This window comes from Linepithema humile, chromosome 7 (assembly GCF_040581485.1).
Source record: "Linepithema humile isolate Giens D197 chromosome 7, Lhum_UNIL_v1.0, whole genome shotgun sequence".
NCBI lineage: Eukaryota > Metazoa > Arthropoda > Insecta > Hymenoptera > Formicidae > Linepithema > Linepithema humile.
In genome coordinates this window covers 19,535,696-19,561,340 of record NC_090134.1, presented here as the reverse complement: position 1 = coordinate 19,561,340, position 25,645 = coordinate 19,535,696, and the positions used below count along the sequence as shown (strand labels likewise).

Here is a 25,645-nt window from a genome sequence, read left to right as displayed (position 1 = left end):
GTCGAGAGAAAAAGAGAGACTGTAAAGAGAGTTTTGATGTTGAATATTATTGTGTCGGTGGCGAGACCTCTCGGTCGCGAAAGAAACGTATAGAAGCGCAAATATTATTCTACATTGTTGCCGTCGCGGCGCGCCTTTCTGATTTTTGTTGAGACGAACGTACTATGGCGCCTGCTTGATACGGCGACGCGGTTACAAACCTATCATTTATAAGGGTCATAAAGCCGGAATTAGAAGGTGAAATTGGACGCGCGTACTATTCCCCGCGGAGGGTCATTTCTATCCGCGCGATATGTCATTAAAGACCATTTCGAATTTTGTTGCGTGCCGGTCGCGACGAATGTTCCGTACGAAACATCACGCGTGCGGGAAAAGGTGGCGAAAGAAGAGGGATATTCGCGCTGTCTATCGCCACCCGATTGCGATGAATCAGTTCTGAGAAATGTGTGCCGTTACTCTCTCGATCATAATCGTGCACGCGTGCGTATAATTTTCTTTCGCCGCGCGAGAGAAGTTGGGGCATAATATAGTAAACTATTACTCAGAACTCGCCGATAAATCACACACACGCCTTTATTTGTCCACCACAATCGGAATCGATTTCCTCAGAATTTTAATGATCAAGGTTTATCCCGTATGCACGAATGCGCGCCGCCTCGCTATAAACAATTCTACTCGTCAATCACAGCTAGTGAAGCAAAACTAGTTTCCCTCGTTTCATTAAATAATGAAGCTAATGGTTTTTTCTAGTCCCATCAAGGTAGAATAGAATAATCGAGTGTCTTTGATCGTGATAATTTTTCTATCGCACTCATGAGTTTCGTTTCGCAGATTTATTTCAAAAATAAGTGCCCGTCGAACGGGCAACTAGCTGCACTGCCCGATACAGCTTTCTCACTGGAGCGTCACGTACACTGCAGAAAATGTCCTTTGGAATTAATTCCATTCCTTTTAACGGCAGATTTAATAAACACCCCACCTCGGCGCGTATCGCGCCCCTTTCAATGTAAGTGCACCCCTCGGCGCCGTCCTTCCGCGCTACGGCTTCGAGGGGTCCCTTTAGCGTCGGAGTCCTTTCTTTTTTTTGTGGCAATTTTTATAGCGTGCGCAACCGAGAGAGAACCGCGGGGAGATCGAGGATTCTCCTTGGAAGATGGACCATGAAAATGTTACGATTCACTTCCCATTGGGCAATTACGTCATTAAAATGATCGCGGGGGGAGCATGACGGACGGTCGATGAATGTACTCTATTCTTTGAGCATGCACGGAATGCCCCGTGAAATTGGTGATGTATAATGCAGCTGGCCTAGGCAAAAATACGAGTTTTTACGTATGGCAAGCGCGCACCGAATTAAAGGGACGTCGCGTTCATATTTCAAACACGGTTTATAAAATTTGCTTTCCTAACTTAACGCTGCGTTGCTGTAAATTGAAAAAATTGAGAAAAGATGTATCGCCAAAGTTGTATGTATTTCACCCGATAAACGTAATTTCTAATTTGAATATTCGATGTTTGTCGATTGAAGGGGATCGAGGAACCAGTCATTAATCTCATCGTTTACATTAGCGGAATAAAATACGCGTGTATACGTGCAACATATAGAAGCGACGTACACGTCTGTGTAGTTTCCTGCCGCGACTAAATAATTAGTTCATGCGCGTTTCATATTAAATTTAAGAAGTGCTAGCTGGTAACGCTTTCGCGAGCGCGTTCGGTATCACCGAGTATAATTTACCGATTTAAATATTTAACGTGCGCAAATGGTACATGCCGGTAGCGGATAATTTGTTTACCTTTTACACCATGCCGAATCGAGCTTGCTGGAATTCTAGTTTCTCTCTCCCTCTCCCCCCTCTCTCTTTCCCTCTCTCTTTTTCGGTTTCATTATAAACTCTTTACTTGTGCCAACATTTTCGTAACATTTATATATAATCATCGTTTGTGCATACATACGCACATACTTACGAACACACGTAAAGTTAATTAAATTAGTTATTTATTTGTTTTAGTGTATCTTATTTTCTGCAGATAATTCTAATTACATGTGTTTTTCGTCGATCATTAATACCCGAAATACAATTTTCTCTCCTCCTTTCTCTGTTTTTTATTTTTATCCGAAAAAGTACATAGAAAAGCCGACATGAAAAACCCGCTTGCTATAGCTACTAGTTGGCATATCAAATATTTCCTTAACCGTTAATGTCAATTATTACATGTCGGCGAGTAAGTAAAAAAGCAAATACGCTTTCGCATGCAGAGGAAACGAAACGGATCCGGCTTTTTTCGCCGCACTTTTAAAAGCCGATCGCGCCGAGTCCGTCATGGGCTTTTCGTGCGGAAATGAAAAACGAGGGTGGAGAAACGAATTGATGGACTGGCACGTACCGCGTAAAATCGCAGCTCTACCTGACGATTCGAGCGGCGGGACTAACGAACTGACGCCTGATAGATCGTAAATGTCGTTTGTGCGGTAGTCGAGTAATAATGTCATTACATCGAATTATAATTACGCTTTCGAGCTCGGATCGTTCTGCCGTTGTCTTTAATGGCTTTTAATTCTTGAGCTATGTTGCATTATTACACTACGTTTTATCGTGTAAGAGTTAATAATTTCATTTTGAAAAATTTCGGGGGGGAGACAGATATTATTTCATAATAGCATATGCGAGTGCATTTATAATTCTATCCTAATAATTACGGCATCACTAAATCACTAAATCACTTCCATTGATTGTATCGTAATTCAAAACAGACCGGAATATATTATAATATCCGGAAGTCACGCCGTATTCGAAGTACGAAAATGTTTTAATTGCATCCGAGCACGTAATCGTGACTGCAAGCAATAGCGCATGGTGACGCTATCTTTATTTCGTTTCGAACGAATTGCATGCTCCAATTTGTCAAGCGGCTTCCACATTGCTTAGGACGATCTTAAAATTTTTATTATCATCTCGGCCGGTTGTAATAATTCGACGATGCCTTCATCCCCACGTCGAAAGGGGTGATAAAGCTGGGTAATTGTTGAGACTTTCGCGGAATAAATGTGGTCATTAGGCTTGATTAAACTTTTTATGGTGTGTCAAACGGTCGCATCGCATCGCGCAATTAAAACGTGTCTTAATAGCGAGCCTTCGACGGCTAAATTATGAGACGACAAGAAATTGCTTATGAATATTCGAAGCCACGATCAGGCGACCAATCAGTTCCGCTTATGAATCACAAGACGCATATTATGAGAAATATAAAAAAATACTAATAAAAAATATAAATTATGCATTATGCAAATGTGAAAATTATTGTCTCCGTATTATCGGCAATGATTCATTGCAACAATCAAGAGCAAATCCGGTGTGGTTCGTCGAATCAAACAATGCAATCGCGTATCGTGTTTATTGTTATTATTATTACTATTATTGCTCATGATTATTATTTTTCGAAAACGGGGTGCCAACTTCACAGAGGCCCTCCGAAAAAGGGTCCCCCTCGTAAACTCCGCCAAGAGCCCGATAACCGATGCAGTCACGCAAGTCCCTCCGATAAGACGTATTCTCGCTCGTCCCGTTTTCAAGTCAACTTTGTTAAGCTACTCTTCGGTAAATCCGTCTTAGCGTCTTCAGCAGTCGCCGCGACGAACTGAGCGCTCACCGGTGCGCCTCGCAGCAGAAGCAAGCCAATAAATAGATTCGGTAAGGATTCGCGCACCGTTGGAGGGTTAAAGACATGCTGTCCCCCCTCCCTCCCGTCCTTCCTTTGCCTCTCTTTCCATCTCACTCCCGCCACAACCATCTTTATCTCTTTCGCCGTTCGAGCGTTGTCTAGCTTCTCCGCCCGGTTAAACAACCGACGTTTGCTCAATGTTTCAAACAAACCGGGCGGGCGAGGCTTTATTTGCAGTGAGTCGGGCCCCGGCGAAAGCTTCAACGAGAGAGAGCCCAGTCACCCTGCACCGGCAGCAACCGCGATCTCGGTCGAGCTCTTTATGCTCGCCGGAAGCGTGCGCGTATATATGTATACATACGTATCTACCCGCCTACTTACACGCGATCTCTCTCTCTCTCTCTCTCTCTCTCTCTCTCTCGCTCGCTCGACACATCTACGACACGCACGATCGTGTACGCGCGAACCCGAGCCGCATCCATGTATGCTCGCTCGTGTATAAAGGCGAGCAGAGAACACAGGAAGGAGATTAACGCCACAGAATGGTCCGCTGTGGAGCGATATGGAATGCACAGAGAGAGCGCACGCGTAACGCAGTTTCATCGCGCGATTACGCGCTTCTCCCGATACGTACACGATCCTCTCTATTGCGGAATCCCCTTTAAGTCGTCCGCCTGGAGACGCGCCTGTAGGTCCTGGTCGCTAATGGTCGATTCAATTTACTAATGGTCACAGCTCGGATCGGGTCGGTCCTATTAGTTCGCGAATTTCACCGACGTTGACTCTGATCGCTCGCCACAGATCCGATCGGCGCAAAATCCGCGGGTTGCAAGATTAACGCAGGTCCCCCCGCACGGCTTGGCAGCCGTACGAATTACACTTCCTTATCGCGCTCTCGCACGCGATACGGTCGCGTCGTTCTTCCCGATGATCGAATTCGATGCACCGACCATCTGACTCGTTCGCATTCATAAGTAAGTTTTCGTTCCGAATCCATTCGCGAAACGTGTTGCATTTTGTACATTTTCTCGCGGATTCAATTCGAATGATTGAATCGTGCATCGAAAATAGCCTGGAATAAAAATAATATGATAATTCCCAACTCGAGCGGCAATTGCTCTATTAATACACAAATTCTCTTATCTTTCTCGCGATAGAACGCACATTTTGAAAATCAGCACACGGAATCTTCCGACCGAAATTCGCCGCAGATGTTCTCGGACACGGTCCTGGCGTGGCTTACGGCGCATAATCAAAGAGCTTCGACCCTATTGAGGACATTCGAGACGACGTGAGCCGAGCGTAGGCGAATTGTCAGGATCGCTCTGCTCGCGAGGATCCGAGGAGTCTCGTTCGTGCTTCAGATTACACCGAGGCCGAAAATAAGCTCTGGCCACTCGCTCGTGCTCGCGCGCGCGCGCGCGCGTACGCGGTCGATATACCTTTCGCACTTCCGATGTCTTTCAAACTGCAGGGAAGCGTACAACTGGAAGGAGAGATAGAGGCACCGGGGAATGGCCGCGGGGGGGACGAACGAGATTGGCATCCGGCCAAACGCCGCTGCGTTATCGGCGACGCCGACGGTAAATGCAATACGCAGGCCTGATTTGAATTATGCCGCCTGCCGGCTCCGTCCGGAGCTAGGTAAACCGCTCTCTCGCGCGCGAGAGGCGGACATCATAATATCCGCCGGGATATGATATTAAGCGAGCCGCGCCGGGGCGGTACTTCGAAACCGACGTTACGCGAATGAACGAAGACCGACGCGACAGACTTGGCGGATCGATTCGTCGTCATTCGGCAAGCGGAGCGCCGGTTACGCGCGGTTAATAGCGATCGTGGCCCAGACAATGGCCCAGTGTACGGCATATTCAGCGCTTACACGATCCTCCGCGCACGCTTTTTACCGCCGTTCTCTCTTCTTTAAATCCTCGAGCCTATCCACTCGTCGTGAAGTTCCCTCGGTGATTCATCACCGAGGAATTACAGCATGTACGCGACGTTTTTGTTATGCCGTGTGCATTTCTGACGAGCGCACTTGAGCGAAATTGCGATGATACGTATCATTTTTTATCAAATATTTTCATTGACAAGATATGAAGGACCATCACGTCTATACGCACAATATTTTCAGAATTGATCAATGCCTGATCGACAGATTTGCATGAAAGTTGATTCTTAAAACACTTTGCATACAGACGTGATATCCATCTATATTTTCTCAATAAAAATAGAACACGCAATACGATGGATTTTTCCTTTATTCCTTATTTTGCCGAGGAAAATAGATCACGTTCATATGCAAAACATTTTAGGGATTAATTTTTACGCGAATTCGTATTCCACTATAATATGTATAGAATAGCGTTTGCGGTTACTTTTATATCTATGAATAAATCTTCTATGATTTTAGTTTTTCCGAACAGATAGAAAAATCTCGAAATGTAAAGCGCGAGCTGATGTGTGTTAGAACACGCAATTCTCTATCTAATCTTTATCGATCGATTCGTTTGAAAGCGAACAATCGCCAGCACGAGACAACGATCGGAGGACGATGAGCGACGTATTCGCCCGCGGTCCTTTATGGGAATCTCCTCTCCGTGTCGTTCTCCTTTTTAAATCACGAGCTGCCTGAGACTCGACCGTATCGTCGATGCGAAGCTCGTTTTCCTCGAACCGAGTACGTGCGCGGTCGTGTCGTCTTCTCGCGTGTATGTCGCGTACGTACGTACGTACGCGCGTGCATAATGCAAGAGAGCGGGCCTCGGTCGAGGAATATATCTCCACCACCGGCACACCGCAGGCCCAAATGTATTCACCCAATTATCTCCGCATCGCCGTGCCCGCCGTCCTACGCTCCGCGCGCCCCTCGTCGCGCCGCAACTTTTTCCCCTCTTACTCTCTATCTTCGCCGCCGCATTTGCATGGAATGCATTCATATGAAATCGACCATTCTTCCGCCGACTTCTCTCCGACCGTTTTCTCTCTCTCTCTCTCTCTCTCTCTCTCTCTCTCTCTCTCTTTCCCTCTCTCTCCCTCTCTCTCCGATTCGCGCGCGCGCGCGCGCGCATTCCCACCGCTCTCGTGGTACGTCTTCGGGCTCTCTTTGCAGCGCGGTAAATCCCACTGAGGATACTCGAGATGTAACGTGCGTCGCGGAAAATTGGTTCGTCAGTAATGACGACGTGCCTTCTTTTTTCTCTCCCCCCATGCGACACCGCGATGTTATAATTCTTTTGATGCCTCCAATGACGTTTTTTTTTTTACAAAGAAAAATGCCAATTACATTTTTTATTATTAGCTGATAAGAATTGATGTATTATAATTTTGCCAGAGACATTGAGACGTTGTTACTTTTTCACTTTTCTAATATCAGGACATTGTAATAGTAGGAATTTTATCTTCTTTTATATTTTTGCACTTGTTATCTTATCTTGTAGTAGATTATTAAATTCGAAACTTCATGAAATATCTGTTTCTCTTCTACTTGAATGTGCAAGTAGGATATTCATCACTTGCATCGCGCTGCGTTACAACCGCAGAAATGATACGCAACGTAATCCAACGTATGTAAATGCTATCGCGTGTAATCGATGCGATATATAAACGGAAATTAGGGCACATTATATTATTATAGCAAGTATTACAAGAACGTTTCAATGGAATAACGAAATCTTATTAATTTTGCAGAAGTGTATTTATAGGACATTATTGATTGGTATTCGTATTAAGTATGAAAAGATCAAATTTGCACAAGATAAACAGTTCCATTTTGCTAGTAAACATGTATGCCATCTGCGTATACTTTTATAGTTGAATTTCTGGATGGTTTAAGGCACTTAAGAGAAAATCACTTTAAAATCTAATTAATAAACTTGAGAAAAAAGTAAGCAATAATAACGTTTACACATATATTGAATAATAGAAATAAATATGAACATTTAATTAGAATATACAAATAAATTAATAGACAATAATTTATTATCGCTATATCAGATGAAATGATATTCAGCTTCCGTTTATTATTGATATTACTTATTACTTCATTAAATATAAATTTCTAAAATCAATTTTATCAAATAATAACGCAATATATTACATATTGTGGAAAAGCGATTAGCGAAATATAATTTAGCATAAAGTCTACCGCGATAGTTAATTGGAAAATCATAACAGGAAAATTTCAATTAAGAAAACTGCCCTTGGGTGATAACATCAGAGAAATTACATCAAAGGAGGCGCGTCTAAAAATTCTGAATAAAACTTCGCGATAGCTCCGAAATGACCTTGGAAAATGGCTCTCACTTTCAATTTATTTCCTTATTTCGCTACCGTCAGTTAAGGCCGCACAATGCGGATCGTCTTCGGGGTCGTCCACGAGCGACAGACGGGAAGAAAGCCGGGGATGCTCCCGCACGTCCGGACAGGTTGCTCCGTCCCGAAGGCGGAGAAGTGACTATCGAGGAGATAAGGAGAACAAATGAGTGCTTATGGCACGAAGGAGAGCGGGCGGACGATATCTCCATCGTCGTTGTCGTTGTCGTCGTCAGGCAGCCAGCCGCGTCACAAAGCGACCAGGACTAAAGAACTAAGGAGATGCACGATAAGAGAGCGCGACAGGAGAATGAGGATAGCGGGTGGAAGGGCGGGATTCAAAGACGGCCGACGTTTTACGGAGGTGCTGGAAGGACAGCAGGGAAAGTATATGAGGTACGAAGGACGGAAGGAAGGAAGAGAAAGGTCCTCGCCGCGCGCGCGGCAGGAGGTGCGCGGTGGGAAGCGACACTGGCAGCCGGGTGGGAGGTGGCGTTTTCTGTTTAAGCGACATCAAAGAGCCTGTCGCAAATTTTCTCCCGTCCTCGTCCGCCCGCCCGGTCGTCGTACCTCCCGGGGTCATACGCGGCCTCGTGCTCCATCCACCCGCATACACGCGTACACACCGCGCGTTCCAAGCCGGAGTTCCGGAGTTCCGGGCGGTAGTTTAGGGCACCGAAGAATGGTGAGCGTCGTGAGTGGCAGCGGGGACGGCGGCGGCCCGCCGCTGAAAGGGTAAACGTTGTAGGCTGCCGCGGTGGATTTTGGCGGATGCGCGAGGGATAAAACAACTTCTCCATCCATCTTCCTTCCTTCCTTTTGAACGTCGATGCGACACACGAACGTGGGCGGCACATTGAATAAGCTCTTCTGCATATATACGTATATATACGTATATATACGTATCTATGAGGGTGTATTTAGATGAGGATGTGCGGATGTATGTGTGTGTGTGTGTGTGCGCGCGCAAGCGCGAATGAGTATCAACGACCGCGGCGCGATGTACTGAAGAGATAATTAAACTTCCTTCCGATCGCTCTCACGAGCTGTATATGAGAGGGAGCAAAGTGGCGGGCGATTAAAGTGTCCGATGATTCTATGCGAATCTACGCCACGTCTTTCGCTGGGAGTTTTTTTCGCAATGGAACAAGTTTAACGCGAAAAGTTCACGCTAGGCGCTAATGAGAACACTTATCAGAAAATATCATGACGATTTACTTTGACTTGCATAAACATTTTGTGGAAGATAATTATAACGAGTTTTCGCGGAATTTAGTTTCCGCAAATATTCCGTGTAAAATATCTTTATCGAGAATACTTCGATACTTATTTTAACTTGTTGCGCTAACTTATTAAAAAGACGAAAATAACAAAAGAAAACTCATCGTTATATATAATATATTTTAATGCAGTATAAAGTACGTATTTATCAAACTAGATGTAAACCGCAAATAGATACAAGATTACATTTCATTTTAATTTGTTTTAATAAATTGTAGGATTTCTCAGCGTAAAATTATAAAACCGACATTTTAATTGCACTATATTATATTAGTACATATGTGCTATACTTATATACACAGAATATGTATAATATCCTAAAAAGTATCAACACTAGCCTCAAATTAATACAACAATTTTATCCAATTTCGAGCAAAATTTTTTTATAATTAAAATTGCGAGTCTGTCGCGACTTTGTATGTATAATCGATTAATTAATACTCGCAATAATATTTTTACAGCACATCTTTTTTTCGGTCTCGGCAAATATCAGTAAATAAATATAAAACGCTATAAAATTTATTTATAAATTCTGAAATAAAAATAAACGAAACTGTCATCGCGTATCGCGTTGACTGATCTAAAGATGCTTCAAATCAGCGGAGTCGCGGTAACGCGATCTTTGACCCCAAATCGAAAATACAAGTGCTCGACGTCCGCGAGATCCACCACCATACATTTCTCTCTTTCCCTTTCTCACCCCATCTTTACGCTTGTCCTCGCAATGGCGCACGCGCGTCGCTATTTCTCCTCTTGGTGTTACGCCGCTCGTCCATAGCAAGGGTGGCATTACACGTGCACACGTCTATTACGTGTGTCCGCGGCTGCGTATACGTAGTATCTCGAAAACTTCCACTGGTGAGCGGCAGAACGAACCAGCGATATCAAATTAAATCTGGCACGTACAACGCGCGTGTCTTTAATCGCAGCTTTTTCCTTCTCTCGGTACTCTCGGTACTCATACGTGTCTTTAAATATGAATGACAAACTACATATCCTGCTATTCCACTCCATTCTAATTTATTTATAAATGTTGAAATATTTAAAATATTTCTCCTGATGTTGAATTTTTATTTTAAATATATTTATATTCTGTATTGAAGGTTTGCAGTGTGTTAGATTTCTTTATGAAAAATTATCTGCCAAGTATTAACATGTTGATTTGATGAAAAAATGCTATTTTAAATACATTAATTATTAGAACAACAAAGTTTCTTCTCATTGTGTATATTATTAAGATTGAAATTTCTGCGTTTTAACAATTTTATATACATTTCAATTGAAAAAGTTCATTCAAAATATGTAGAAAAACATTGAAAACGATTTCGAACTCAGACCTGCACTGTCTTCACGCGTCATTCCGGAAACGAGTAGATTCACGCTATCGACACTTCAGAGCGCGCGCGACCCTTGTGGAAGGCGCATCATCAAGGGCCGACGACCACGATCCGAATAGTGACCGCACCCTCCGCGTGGCGGCGTTTCCTCGCGAGGGTCGCAAACTCCGAAACGAGGGGTAGTCGGAGATCCGAGGAGAAGGAGGGTTGATGACGCGAGTGGGCGCACGCGCTGAATCCGGCCTCATGATGGTGGGGACGTTCAGTGTCACTTTGTGCCGGGCGTTGCGGCGCCGTGGCCCCTTCAGTCTTTGATCCGCAGCTGCCGCGGTCGCGTGTTGTTCCGTCGAGAGCGCATACTCTCGTACTCGTAGTGTTCCCCCGCGACCAACCGAGATTAACGACCCCGTCCGTCGTCGAATCGCGAGAGCAGACATCGCATTCGGTCGTGGCGGTGACAGATACATAACGTAACCCCTTCGATTCCCGACGCGTGGTTTTGACTGGCGCCGATCGCGCACCATCGAGGCTGTGAAAATTGAAAATTCCACGGAGGCGCTTTTGCGACTCATGGGACAATTGTGTCGTTGGATTTCGATAGCGAACGGCGATTCTTCTCCGGAAGTTGGTAGCTAAATCATTTCGGAAGTTCATCCTGGAGGATCCGGCAAAAACAGTCGGAAACTTGGACGTGACACTTTGGAGTCGGATAGCACGAACGACGTGTATCGTCGTGGAAATTGTTTCCGATCGACCTTGTGGAAAGTCGGGGACGCTGCCGCGAAAATTTCTTCGGGAGAATCCATAGACGACACTCGGCGACGTCTGTCATCCGCGACGCGCGTCGCTCTCGTGTAAAGCCCGGGGATTTTCGGGGCTACTCCACGCTCCGCAGCAGCAGCGCGGGATTTGCGTGCGGTTCTCGGCCCGCTGACCCAATTAGTTTTCGCACAGCCGAGCCGACAACGCTCGCGGCACCGAGAGAATACCCGCAGGCGCGCGTCCACAGAGTGTACCGGCTGATCGGAGTCTTCTGAAACGCGCAGATTGAATTTTCCGACGTGAGCTTTACGCGCCGAACGTGCTCCCTTTGACGCGCGTCGGAATTCGTTGTGCGCGCGGCTCCATCGGGCTGAAAGCCATTCGATTCACTCGACGATACAGCTTGCGAGGGAGAGATACGCCGGCACGATTCGCGGTTCAGCACTTTCGTCGAGGTGACTAAGGTAGTGAAATTACACACCCGGCCAGTAGTGATGTTCTTTTTTTTCTGTGGAGTGTCGTGAGCGCTATTCGGAAATCTACGCCGAGCAGTTGGTGAATGAACGGGTACAGGGACACCGTCGGTTACGCGGAGATAACGCTCGTTCGCGATCCGCGGAGCACGCTCGAGGAAAAATCGCGAGGAAAGGACCGAAATCGACGCCAAGTTCGGGCCACGCTAAATCGCCGTGTCGAACATCGCTCGCGGGCGGAAGTTGAACTTTCTCGCTGGCGTTGACAGATCGATAACAAAGTTTGCGTACGCGAGTTTCTCCCCCTGTCGTCGTGCCCGCCGGCCGCGCGAGCGGAGTCTGCAGGCACCCTTCTTGCACTCCACCTCCTGCTACAGGCGAACGTGGAATGTGTTTAACATTAAACGACTCCCGCGCCCGTGCGTCCTGAGTCCCTGCGGAGCCAAGTCTGCCAAGCGTTCACCCGTGAACGTCCAGGATCAATGAACTCGCAAACGTGACTGCAACGAGTTTGCTCAACATTAGTCCAAGGACGACGACGACGACGTATTATACACCCGGGTGCGCCCCGTGCTAATTTAGCGTGACATGCGATCGTGAGGGAACGATCCTCGAAAGAATCGAATCGCCTCGATCGCGGCGATTTCGATGCCGATCGTGCGGTGCCCGCCGGAAATCTGACACCCCGACGATCCAACGGACGCGGCAGCCTGTCGTTCTCCTTGCCGACCAAGGAGTACTTCGTCAAGTATCGACGGAAGGAGGAAAAGCGACGCGAGAACGCCGTAGACCGCGAACGGGGCAACCGGGGCTCCTCCTGCCCCAGACTCGCCCTCGCGGGTACCACGAAGTGCGCAACGGTGAAGGGCAACGGCGGATTCGGCGATTATTCGGCGGCGGGCGAATTCGAGGTCTGGGGCGACGAGCATCACGCCGCGGATGGTGGTCTAGAGCGTCAGGTGGCGAGACCGCCTTCGCGACAGCAACGATGCGAAGGCGGTTCATCCCTAAGACCGTTGCTACACGTAGCCCATTGTGAGCTCCACTCACCGCGGGAGGCCGAGCTGCTGCGCCTCGATCATCTCGAGGGCCTCGATCACAAATCCGTCGAGCACGACGCGTACTCGATGATGGATAATTTTCACAGTCCGGTGCCGCCGCCGTTACCACGACGTCACGTTCGGTAAGAAATATGTTGTGTGCTAGAATGCGCTGCTGGCGATTGATGACGTGTAGTAAATCTGAGATGGTTCAATGGCTATGCGGATCAATGCTAGATTGATTAACGTTTCGGTTCAAATGACTGCACTCGGCGGGATATGAACAAGCAGTTGCGAATAGTTTCGCAATGAGTGGAGAAGCTGTCACAAATCGTGACTTAAATGCTATTATAAATCAGCCTCTCGCCAATTTCTTCTTCTAAACTCAATTGTCAGAAATCTTAAGATAAATTGACTCGCATTTTATAATTTTTTTTTTTTTTTCTACGGAAAATTGGAAAAAATATTCAAAGTTCTTGCAAAGTGTTCTGTTCCAACATCACGCTGAAATTTATTACCAATTTATTTTGAAATTTTTTCAAAGTGTCACTCATTCTGACGCTTCTATAAAATGCAGAAATGATGAAATTAAATCGATCCAATTGCGCGATTTGTATTTATTCAAACTTGCCGTTTTAATTCGAAACTACGTGCCACTGAATGTCGATCGATATCACTGTACGCGTTGAAACGACCCGTCATTAACTCTATCCCTCGAGCGTGAATTTGTCGAAACTCACTATATTTCGAGTGCGCTGCGAGCTATATTGGTCCACGGCATGTATTCGACATGTCAAGTTTTACGTTCTCCCCTATCTTTGTTTTTTTTTTTTTTTTTCCTTAACGTCACGCGTTTTAAACTGTTGAACTGAGATTTGCGCGCCTCGTCATAGCGCGAAACACAGAACGCCGAGCGCAATCTTTGCCGTTCTCCGTGTATCGTGGATGAACATGAAGCGGAAAGCCCGCGCCTTCGTTTTAGACTGCGCTTCGTGCACGGCGATCGATACTGAACGACCGAAAGGTGTACCGAAGACGGAGCGAGCACCAACGCCGTGGCTCGAAGCGAGGAAAATGAGAGGAGAATATTCGCGCTGTTCCCTCGAAATATTCAGAAGCCGAGCTCCTTGAAGAGCCCAGGCTCTGACGCGTCGCATCGTTTCGGAGCGCACAACAACCTGTTCGCCACGCGATAACGAGCGCGAGTAAAATATGTCGTCGACCGCGCGCATCACCGCGTGCATTCGTTGCGCCGAGCACGTCCCGGAGCAAAGACCTCCACCGAATTCTACGGTAATGCCCGCGTGAAGTATGCAAAGTGGCGCATAAATTCACGCGACGTTCCGTAATTAAAATTAACGCAGAATGGACCGAGTGCGCGGTGCAACCGCTGCGATGTAGCAGCACGCGTTCGCGTCATATAATGTCTCTGAGAACGTCTTCGGGGATTCCTTTCACCGTACCTTGATGAGCGCGCAAAATATGCCAGGTGGAGAAAGCAGAGATGTCTGTCTTCGTAACCGCGAGCGACACAAAGCAAACAGGCGGTAGATAGCGACGTCTAGCAGCGGGAAATCCACGCATGCCGCAATCCACCGTGCCCGGAGCGCAATCAAAGCAGCCCGGAAATCCGCGCGTGTTAACGTTTAGCGTGCGCGGTTCGCCGCGGTTTCGTAGAAAACACGATGTAATCCGACGGATTCCGCCGTCGTCGCTTGCGCGCGCGAGAGATCCGAGATGCAGCGCGCGGTATGTGCATCGCGGAGAGCGAGCGGTATGCGAGAGAGAGAGAGAGAGAGAGGGCGAGTATGCGATCGATATATGCACGCACGGGGCGAGAAGAGTATACGCGAGTAAAGGCAGCGCACGACGGTGCGACGGCCCGCCGCGGGAAAGGCAAACAAAGTGATACCGAGGAGAGGAAGCCGCGGCGAGGGTGGCGAAGGAGCGTAGAACGCGGAAAGGAGGGCCGTAGAGGACGAGAAAGCGACCGTAGGCGGGGTGGGGGGGAGAAGGACCGGAGAGGGCTACGTCGAGTATGTAAAAGGCGAGCGGCGCGGGGCGGCTGCACGGCGCCGACATTTCGCGGTGAAGCAGGCGACCCCATAGCCATGCATCACCCTGTCCTACCAACAACTACCCGCTATAGCCGCACCTACGCGACCCATCCCCCCTCCCCCTCTCCCTTTCTCTTTCTCACTTCCGTCCTCTCTCATCGCTGCGCTTTGGCGCTTTTGCCGCGACTTTGTTCTTTCTCGTTCCGTTCGCCGTTATTGCATTCTTTTTTCCCATCCCCTCTGTTCGGCAGTCGCTTTTTCGCCTCCTCCGCGCGGTCGCTGTCTATCTTTTATCTCTTCCGCGAGCGCCACTACATCTCTCTCGACTGTCCGTGCCCTGGTTTTCCCTCGGCATACTTCGACCGCCGTCGTCGCTCGTCTTTTTCACCGCTCCTCGATGCCTCTCCAGCGCTGAGATTCCGCTTTATACACACCGTCGCACAATACGCAACGGCACCATTACCTCGTTTGTCATTCGTTCCGTAATCTCGATGCGTATTCGCGCGGAATCAGAGCCCATTGGATGCAACGCGACAGAACGCCGCCGGTTAAACGACAGAGGGGGGGGAAGGGGCGAGAGGCAGAGCGAACTTCCGTTGTACGGGTAGGCGGTATGAAGAATGGAAATCGTATTTCCATAATATCCTAAACTGCTTCCGCGTCGGTGAAATGCGAGCGGAGACACCGAGAGAGAACGTCGCGGGGAGAGATCTTAGAGAGGCGGGCGAGCGATTTCCATCGTTCGATATTAGCCGACTGTAACGTAACGCTGGAGACGCAGCGGTTTTTCGCGATATGAGGAGGGTGGGACTATGGTGCCGAGAGGGCCGCGAGGGGGTGATAGATACTTCTCGCGCAAAAGAGAGAGAGAGAAGAAAAAAAGCGTAAGAGAGAGAAGAGAGAAAGAGAGAAAAGTGCGCGGAGAATTCTCTCGGTGGAGATAAGGGTTTTACATTCTATGTTACGCCACACTGGATGAGCGATGGTACGACTTCTCTTCCCACCGGAATATTCCACTTACCGGGATATTGGTACACCGATGATATTTCTCTTCGCGCGGCGCGTAGCGAGCACGTTCGATATATTGGCGTGACAAATCGTATTCTAGCCGGGCCCACTGCTTAGAATCGTCGACATGCGAGAACGCAGCGATTAATCGACGCGTGCGGCTTTTTTCTCCGCGGTTTTCACAATGCCTGGGAGAGGATGGGGAAACTAATGTGTTGTCAATCATAATACCTATCTATTATATTACTATACAATTACACGTCGAGACGTGTACATATATAGATACCGGATACCGCTTTCTCAGACACAAGTATAAATCATACTCCGCTGAATGAGCTTATTTTTATCTCCCGGAAGCGGATACTTTTTCGTGCAATTATTTCCTCAGGTTATAGATCTGCGAGTCATCAAATATCAAGAATAGACTACCGACGCCGACAAGATATTTTCTTAGCTTTTGCAAAAAAAAGAAGACTCGAAGAAGTCTGAACTGAAAGTTCGGAACTTTTTTATGCTTACTCCAACGAGTTCATTATAAAACTCATATATTCAATATTAGAGTCAAGTCGTCCTCGGAATTTCACTTGACCTAAAAAACACAGTCTTCTAATGGAACTTCCCGCGCGGTATACTCAAGGGGTGCAAGTGCAACCACTTCCATCCCTCTCGCGGTGCTGACGTCGTAAACAAAAAGAACCATGGCAACTGAAATTCCCACTGGACTCGAAGCTACTAACGATCGACCCGGCTCTCGACTCCGCTCGCTCGAAAGTCCGACGTGCGAACGTAATGTTCCATGTCACCATTAATTAGCAAGATCAACTCACTACGATACGGTTATTAGCAGGGCCGTTTCGCGTGCGACGAAAACACACTGTCACTCATCGCACGGGGGGGGGGGGAGGAAACAGCCCCCGCTCAATTGCCGGGCGAATGTGCGAAAACAAACCGCGCGCGCACGCTCGTAGATCCGAGATACGTTATCGCGCGTTATGCCGGGGAAGTTAGTAAGAAAAGGAGTGTCTTCAGCTGGGGACGCATCGCGGGAGCCGAGAACGTGTAAACAACTTCCCCTCCTCCCACGCTCGCATTTATTTACCTGCCCCGACGGGTGGGAGAAGCCCCTGAACGCGCAGGAGATGAGAGACGGTGATTCCGGAAAAGCGTTGCGAACGACCGCCTTCCAGGATAGGTCCCGTTTCCTGGTACAAGCCCGTTAAGACGGGGCGGAATTAACCGTGTAACGACTCGAGGGGGGAACAGGACGCTTTATTATGCCGCTGCTCTTGATGATGCACACGGCAGCAATGGGGATCGATTTCCGGCAGCGAGAAGGGGACACGCGATGATTGTGCGGGAACGTAAGAGCATCGATCAACGCTTCGATCGGAAAACTGACGCGGTATCTGCGATTCCAGCTTTTCCACCGTGTTGCAATTTATCGCGCGCGTTTATTGAAATTTCTGCTATGCAAACCGTTTGACGCTCGCGGGGGGGGGGGGGGGGCGAATGCAGAATGCAATCGAACGCACGATGGTATAATGATAAAGTTCTTGATTCGCAAATAATCCCGCGCGCTCGCGTTATCGCGAATATTTTACGCGTGTCAAGCGACAATTTTCGAAACAGCTCGCAGTTTTATGAGATCGCAAAAATACTGCGGGATAAAAGTTCCAAAAACTGCGCAGATAAGACGCACGTAGCTACGCTATTACTACCCGGACGCATTTGCGGCAAATCTCTCTCCCGACGTCGGGAGTACCTCCGGAATATTCAAGCGAGTGTACATACACACCGCCGCGTCACTTAAGCGGCCCAGACGCAGTCTCGGCAATTGATAGGTAGTCACGCTAGGCTGACCTCAAGGGACATCAGTTCGTGTAGCGCATCGTGCGCGCTCGCCGCCGCCACCGCCGCGCTACCCCGCGACTGCCTTGGCTTTCGTAAAATCTACTCCCAGACCGAGCGTTCGTAGCTTCCGCCTCGTATCTTTCGCCTACAACCACGCTCAATCGCCCCTCCTCATCCACCCTTTCTTCCCTCTCCCCCCCCCCCCCCCTCCTCCCCCCTCGCCGTCACTTCGTCCTCTTTCCATCCCCGAACTCGCCGTCTCCATCGCCTCCGTTTCTCTCCTTCTTCCGTATTCCCACCTCCTGCGTTTGCCTCATCCACTTCGCCGCCATCTCTCTTCCTCTCTCTTCATCCTTTGTGTAAGCTCACCTCGGGCTGGATCGTCTCAACATTTCGGTGCCTCCGCTCGCTCGGATATCTCGCCGCGCTTTTACTACTGCTCTTAAACCACTCCGTATCCTGTACTTATCGACGCATGCGTGTTATCCCCGTCTCTCTCTCTCTCTCTTTCTCCCTCTTTCTCTTTCTATCTATCCCTATCTTGTCTTCTGTTTCCCATTCTCCTTCGGTTACCCTCCTGTAGCGATCCCGACGCGTGCGTTTTACCTTCGTACGAAGGTTTCGGCTTCCGCCGCTGACCGCCGCGCATTTTTCATCCTCGCCACCCTCGAGGCGAGTAATAGCCAGCGCTGTTCGGGTGACTTGGGGTTTTAGTCGTCCCTTGATCCGCTTCTTCGCACTTACTTCGCTCGAACGATTCGCACCTAATATTTTTCTAATAGGAAAAGGACGGGGGTCGAGATATATGGGAAATATTCCGGCGCGCTATATACGCGAGATGCAAATATCTCGTAATACTGATTGCTGAATATTTAATGCCGTTGTTATTTTTATTGCAAAAGGTACTACATTTTAAAGGAAATGCATAATTTCTGCGAAACGTAACTTTGTTTTCTAGATTCTGGGGCAGTAACGCGTTGCTTTCATCGCTGTTTCTAAATTAAAAATGCTTTCTGATTTTTATATTAGCCAAATTTAAAATTTAACGTCGCCGTTTTAAATGACGTTCTCGTTTTTACTGAAAAGAGAATGCCTTTTTTACTTTTCACAATTTTACAAATGTTTGTTGAAATTTTCTCGCACACGTACTTCATTTTAATGTAAATTTCATAATGTTGAGATTATTGCTTATAAGGGACTGTGTAAAACTTCAACTGTAAGCTAGTTACAGAAAGACGATTATTCATTAATTCAGAGGATATTTACATGTTTCTCTCGTTGAAAGAAATTCACAAATTTTACTCATATTTTCTATTTGACGTCATTGTCTCCACGAATATAATTGCGCTACATACGCTGTTCTGACCTTTTTGTTATCCCGACTTATCGTTACGTCACATCCATCGTGCCATGATGCATCGCGCGCATGCCACATTTTCTGTATTATTTAAAAACTGTTCGCCACTTAGGGATCGCAAATCTTTACGTCTTTCCTACGATTTTTTCTCGCCCGGCCGAAGCTCTAATATCTTTTGTAGCGGCACAAAGACGAGCGACTCTTTAAAGCAAATTAATTACGCCGGCGTATTAAACAGCGAGATGCTACATTATTCTATCAGCTTTCTTATCGGTCTTGCGTCAGCTTCGACGTCCTCGGAGAATTAATTAATTAATTTTCCTCGCTCGTGCGCTACATCAGTACAAAGCCCTCGGTCCCCCGAGCGCGCGCGAGCGCACGCGTGCTCGCGAGTGTCGGTAGATAATCTCCATTGTGTGCTATATTTTCGAAAGTGCAGCATTGCGTTAATGTCGATAATGGGTTACGAACTTTATCAGCGGGTTGGCAACAGACTCGCGCCCGCTGACACACAAAGAACCATTTAGTCCGGTGACTGACCGACCATACGTGCGACGCACCGCGCCCGCATGGCTACCCGAAACGAATTTTAATAAATCTCGTCGGGCGTTAAATTACTCGTCGCCTCCTACACGTACACACATATACGCGCATTCCCGCCGCGTCATCCGCCCTCTCTCCAATTTCGCGCCATCGGATTCCTCATCTGTTTACGCAACGAGCGCGCCGCCGCGTTTGCGCGACTCGGATTAACTTTCTTTTAATTAGTCGTCCAAGGATGAGCGCGGAACAACCCCGGGGGCTAAACGAGTATATTCTCTCTCGCTCGTTTTCGCCCTCTTCTCTCCGTTCATTGACGTAGCGAGGAGCACCTCCTCTTTTCCACGCGAGCTCCTCGCACCTCGGCTTCTGTTAAATCGTCAACCTCCGTAGCTACGCCTGTGGACTCTATTCGTTGCTCTCGGAAAGTCGGCACTTGCAAGACGTGGCGAAGACGGAAACGGAATCTCTCGCGGACGCGAACGGGGAATACAGAGGCGGACCGCCCGTCGACTATAGAACCGATTAGACGACTGTTCTGTTCTGTCTCTGAGAGGCATTTAACGCGGGGCCGTCTGCAACGGACTTCGTAATTTAGAGCCAATCTCCTTTATTATCGGCAATGTCTGCGCCCCGCTGGGGACTTCGCCGTAAACTCCGCTCGTTAGGCGGTCGAACATACAAACTGGCGCGCGAGCTCCCTCAATGAACGTCACAGATAGGGATTTGCCGGAAGACTGTCAAATGAAAAGTAAAGACGATTGGCGCTGAATAGTGCTGTTTAACGTTTGATGTTTCGTAAATATGCAGAAATCCGATTAAGTCGTCTCCGGCCGTTCAATCTGACGTTTGTACGAGCCGAGCGCTTCTATTCTGAACATTCCGGTCGACATATTTTTCTGCGAGATTACGTTTCTCCGACAATCGTCCTTTCCTCGTCGAGGATTCGTATCAACTGAAGGACTGCAGATATAACATTTGACCTTTGATTACTGCAATCGTACCGTCCCACTTTCTCATTCGCTATTCCGCTCGCCTCGTGTCTTTAGATCTTCACAAAAAGCCTTTTGTACAGTCATTGAGTCAACGACCAGTCGCTCGGCAATCTTATCCACCAATGAAGAATGTGAAACGCGATCAAAATTTTCTTTGTTGAAAAATGTCGACAGATTTAATTATCATTTTCTTTCTACAGGCATTTATTAGTTCAAATTTCTATGTCAAAATAATTCTGAAGTTGCAATTTCTTTCTTTCTTTTTATAGCGGTTCAAGAATAAATCTCAAATAAAATATATTAATATTTAAAAGATTACTAGTCGTATGAGTTATTGATGATTCGACGAACTCTGAGAACTATTGTTTCCTAAATATTTAATGGACGGTAGTTTAAATTAACTCGCATCACGCGAGTTTTATCAAAAAGTTTCCATTGGTTGCCTACAAAATAGAAAAAAAACTCAGAACTATACCTTAGATGAATATTATAGACCGTAAACGTGACAAGAAAGTTCTGCGAGAACTTGCTGATCGCTACGTAGCCTATGAACTTCTTTGTGTAATGATAGAGTATACTTTGTGACAATCTCGCGAGCCAACTGTGACCATCTTTCTCGTCACGCTATCCCGTCCATATATAATCCATCATCGTATAGAATCGAAAACATCAAACGTTGAATACATCGTCGAGTGCAAGGGTCTGTAAATTAAGCTCAATTGATAAGATGATCAGTTTCGATCTAATTCTAAATAGTATATGTCGCTTCTAAATGTGTTCAAAATTTTTAATAATTACATTTTATCGTAAATTTAGCAAAATTAATTTTTACTAATAAAAAACAAAGAGGCAATTTTTTCCGTATAAAATAAATTCTTAATTTGAGAAAATTTAAAAATTCTAACTTTGTAAAAATATTTTATCGCCCTAATTTGTTTTTTTAAAAATTTTTTGACGCGAGAAAAAACTAGCATTTTATTACAGCAATTAAAAAGTCTAGCCATTTTAATCATTGAGCGCGGAAACATGAAGGAGAAACTGGCGTACGCAAGTCTAGTGATCTCACGATGACTAACTGTCACCGACTGTTTATAAATGTGCGATATTTATATGCCGCGACACAAACACGCGCAGAAATGTGGTAGCTGGACCAAGAGGATAAAAGAGCACGAAGAGATGTGCACGTGGGCGCGCGGCGAGATCGGGATGGTTATAAGTAATTCATCGCCTCGTAACGCGCGGCGAGTCGGCGGCGATGTAAATACCGACGATGCGGCGCGCACTAACTCAACGGATGTCCGCGCGCCTTTCGTTATTTCTCTCTGCGGCTGTCGAGCCTTGAAGTCTGAACGACGCGATTCTTTTTGTTGCTCTGATTATTTCCGTTTTAAATAACAATAAACAATTGTGTGTTTTTTTTTTCTCTCGTTTTAATTTTTTTTACGCAGCTGCAACGGCTTACCAAGATTAAAAACCACAAGTAGCAATGCAGAAAACAATAATTGAATTACATTAAAAGAAATTGTATACAGACCCCGAATAGTTCGCGTGTTTTCTCTATGGCGTTCCTTTCATAGCGGTCGCTCGTCGGCATCTCTCCTCTCACCGGCGCTTTCCTCGAGCTCTCTTTCTATCCTTCTAGGAATCTCTATCTTTACCTCGGCCTCCGGCGCTCATGTATACTTTGGCATTATGCGTTCTAATGTAAATAAGTGCTCCGCACTAGACGCCGGTATGACCTCACGATGGCCGTTAACCGTTAATGACGGGCAGCCGCCATGCGACTATGCGACCGAGAGAAAGCGCTTACGGCGCACGTAAAGAAGTAACAGCGGGATTCGGTTAGGGCGGACTGCACGACAGGAGATGAAAAAGAAACGAAGAGTCGGATAAAATGTGACCGAGGGTTGGTGAAAGGGAGAAAGGGAAACGGTGGTGCTGAAGGGATGCAGCGGCGGCGGGGAGGAGTGGTGGAGAAGCACATCGACACACGCAGACGCAGTTATCTGTTCCAATTAACCTCTTACATTTCGTTCCCTTCCACTAAATCCCTCTCTCTCTCTCTTTCTCTCCCCGTCTGTCTCCGTGCCGAATCCTCCGCCCGTCTGGAACGCTGAAATTGAATCGAAGCTCGCCGCGCTCTTTCCGAAATGGAAGACTCGACGAAGTGCCGTTTCCGTGGAACTTGGAAAATACGCGGTCATTAAGTTAATAAAACGGAGCAAAGAAATGATGTCGTGCACTTCCGACGGCGTGCCGGGTTGCGACGTGTCTTTTCACTCCAGACTGATTGAGTTTTAGCGAGCGTTATCAACATACAATGTACATTATACATTATTTATTAATGTATAGCACATTATATACGCATTTCTCACAACTTCCGACCAACTGCGGCGACTCATCGAACTTTACAAGAAAGACTGCCATTAAAAAGTACTGACGACGATGCAACATCTGATACTCGTCCCGTGCTGGTTAGCTGCCGCGTTTTATACAGTCATGACACGCAGTCGTTATACGAAGTTACTTATAGTCCAAAGTACTTTGCACTTATGCTAATGTTTTCCAGTGCATATCGGCAAATCTAAATTACCACTTTCCTTGAACGCACTTCCCAGGAGACGTTTCACATTTTGACGCGCCGTTCAACTTTTTACTAAAAGGCAAATAATGAATAGAATAATGATTTTGTCTATATAGCGGATATTTTGAGACACTTGCAATTTACGCGAGATATTATCCAGGAATCTGTATGTATTCCGCGAAGGTTAAACTTTATCATAAGAGCTTTGAAGGAAAATTGCTTATTATTTGCGGATTACATGTTACAAGACACGTATGACCGCGTATCGTATTACGTTTCGGACGCCACGTGTGCGCCACGTCGTGTGTCCCTCTACACGGGACACAAAGTAATAACCGAAGCGGCACCGCCACGTCGGCGGATCAATATCGGTCGCGGGGGTTGAAGGTACAGACGGCAGAGAGCGAAAAGAGCGACGGACGCGTACGCGCAGGAAGGAATCGCGCAACGGACAAGGCGGCGTAAACGAGACGAGCTCTTCATCTAATTGCGGCTTCGCAAACTTTCGCGATTCCGAACTGATTCGCGCTTGCATCTCCACCGGAAACTCTTGACCGTGCGTATATAGTACGTACAACTTCTTGCGACGCTTGATAAATCTTGCATGTAACCGCGATCAATTTTCACGGAGCGGCATTGCGGACGCATAAAACTCGAACGCGGGAACCGGAATTTTAACGCCGATCGTCCAATAAACGATGAATCAGGAATAACGACGGTGACGGCGAGAATATTTAAGGGCATTGGAGTCGCAGTCGCATCGATAAGCGTATGATTTCACGGTGTGCGAATACTTAGATATATTTATTATATTCTAAATATAATATAATATTTTATTAAATGGCTTGATGTCGTCAAAGAACAGCCCACTTCAAATTAATCAAAGAATCTTTAAGCTTGAGAGATCAGAGATTCTCTGTGATACTCTATGTATATCATTCTATGTATATCCACACTTCGTGCAGCTGAATATTTCAAAGTCCCTCAAAATATATCTAGCGTTAGCCATAGAGCGATATCGCTTTGTTGCGGCCATATCGAAAATTTGCCCGCGGAAGACTCCCGGACGTTTCTCGTTATGGAGGATAATAAACAACTGGGAATCGCTTTCCGGACGTGCTCGACGCGCCGCGCAGCGTCCGGATCCCGCGGATTCGAGCTTCATGATTAATGCAAGCCTTTCGCCGGCACGACGTTTCCCAATGACAGGAAACGCGGCTCGAAAATTTCCCGCTGCCGCGCGGATGCGCCTCTGAGATACGCTCTCATCGTCGTCGCGACGGCAACGACGACGAGGACGGCGGGACAAGGAGGGGGAATCGTGGGCGCGCGCGTCGGTATAAATAGATAATGCACTGGATAAACGTCGGTGGCTAGAATTTTAGATGAAAGGGTCTGCGGTCGGTCGCCTCAGGAGTCACTCCGCGGGACGTTAATGACGTTAGCCCGTCGTAAACCGCGAGATTGTCGCCCGATAGTTCAAACCGGGCCGACCGTGAAAACTCAAAGAAAACGCGCTGGCACAGCTGGTTTGATCTGTGCGACCACCACTTGTGCGCCCGCGATGATACATTTGTAATATTAATTACAAGCGTATGTTGAAATTACTTGCGACGCGAAATCGCTTCAAAGACGTTTGTTCTATGCGCGAAAGCTTTTAATCAAGATTTATACAAAGTAGACTATTATTTGAATGCAAATCTAAACTGCGGTAATAATCTCACGCGATTGAGGCTGAAATGAATATATAATAAGCGATTCATGCACGTTTCACGATATGCTATGGAATTGATGTAATAAGAAACAATTCTAATGATGTTCTATCGTAGACTAAAAAATAACGACGCGCAGCCAATTTCAGCGTCGCGAAAATTCCAAGGGAAGTAATATAACTCGACGGTATCGTGAACATAAATAATATATAACTTCATACCGCGTAATAAATGGATAATGTGCCGTATACATTAGATTTCGTTTGAAAGGCACGCGCGTGATGGACGGTTAGAAAGGTGTATGTCAAGTTGGCGTATTATTTCATGAAAACTCACAAACTATTAAGCGTTACGGTTTTTATTGATAATGATTTCATATTGATAATAATTCTTAATAGGTAAAAGATGATTAAAAACGTTCTCTTCTAATTTTATAATTATACCAATATTTTAACAAGAGTTTTACGGATAAACAATAATATTATATATTTATATTGCATTTATATCGATAATCTCTTTACACATATCATTAGAAAACGTTGCACGAAAGCACAGTTTCCGTTTTATTCCGCAAATTGCATGCGTGAGTGCTTCTGTGACAAGTGCTCAAGAAATAATTTATAAATAGTCAATCTTCCGCATCCAAACATTCGCACGTGATATAATCTATC

The 25,645-nt window shown here is 46.6% G+C and overlaps 1 protein-coding gene across 8 annotated transcripts in view; it reads left to right on the top strand.

The window, feature by feature from the left end:
- Ten-a (tenascin accessory) overlaps nt 1-25,645 on the top strand; it is a 482,645-nt gene that overhangs the window by 390,800 nt on the left and 66,200 nt on the right. Inside the window, exon 1 of one of the 8 annotated variants that reach the window (XM_067358594.1) lies at nt 10,902-13,013. The exons of the other annotated variants lie outside the window; for them this stretch is intronic. Coding sequence (XP_067214695.1) covers nt 12,958-13,013 — 56 coding nt within the window. The 5' untranslated portion in view covers nt 10,902-12,957. Of the gene's footprint in view, nt 1-10,901; nt 13,014-25,645 lie in introns of those variants that run through there. 8 annotated transcript variants of the gene reach the window in all.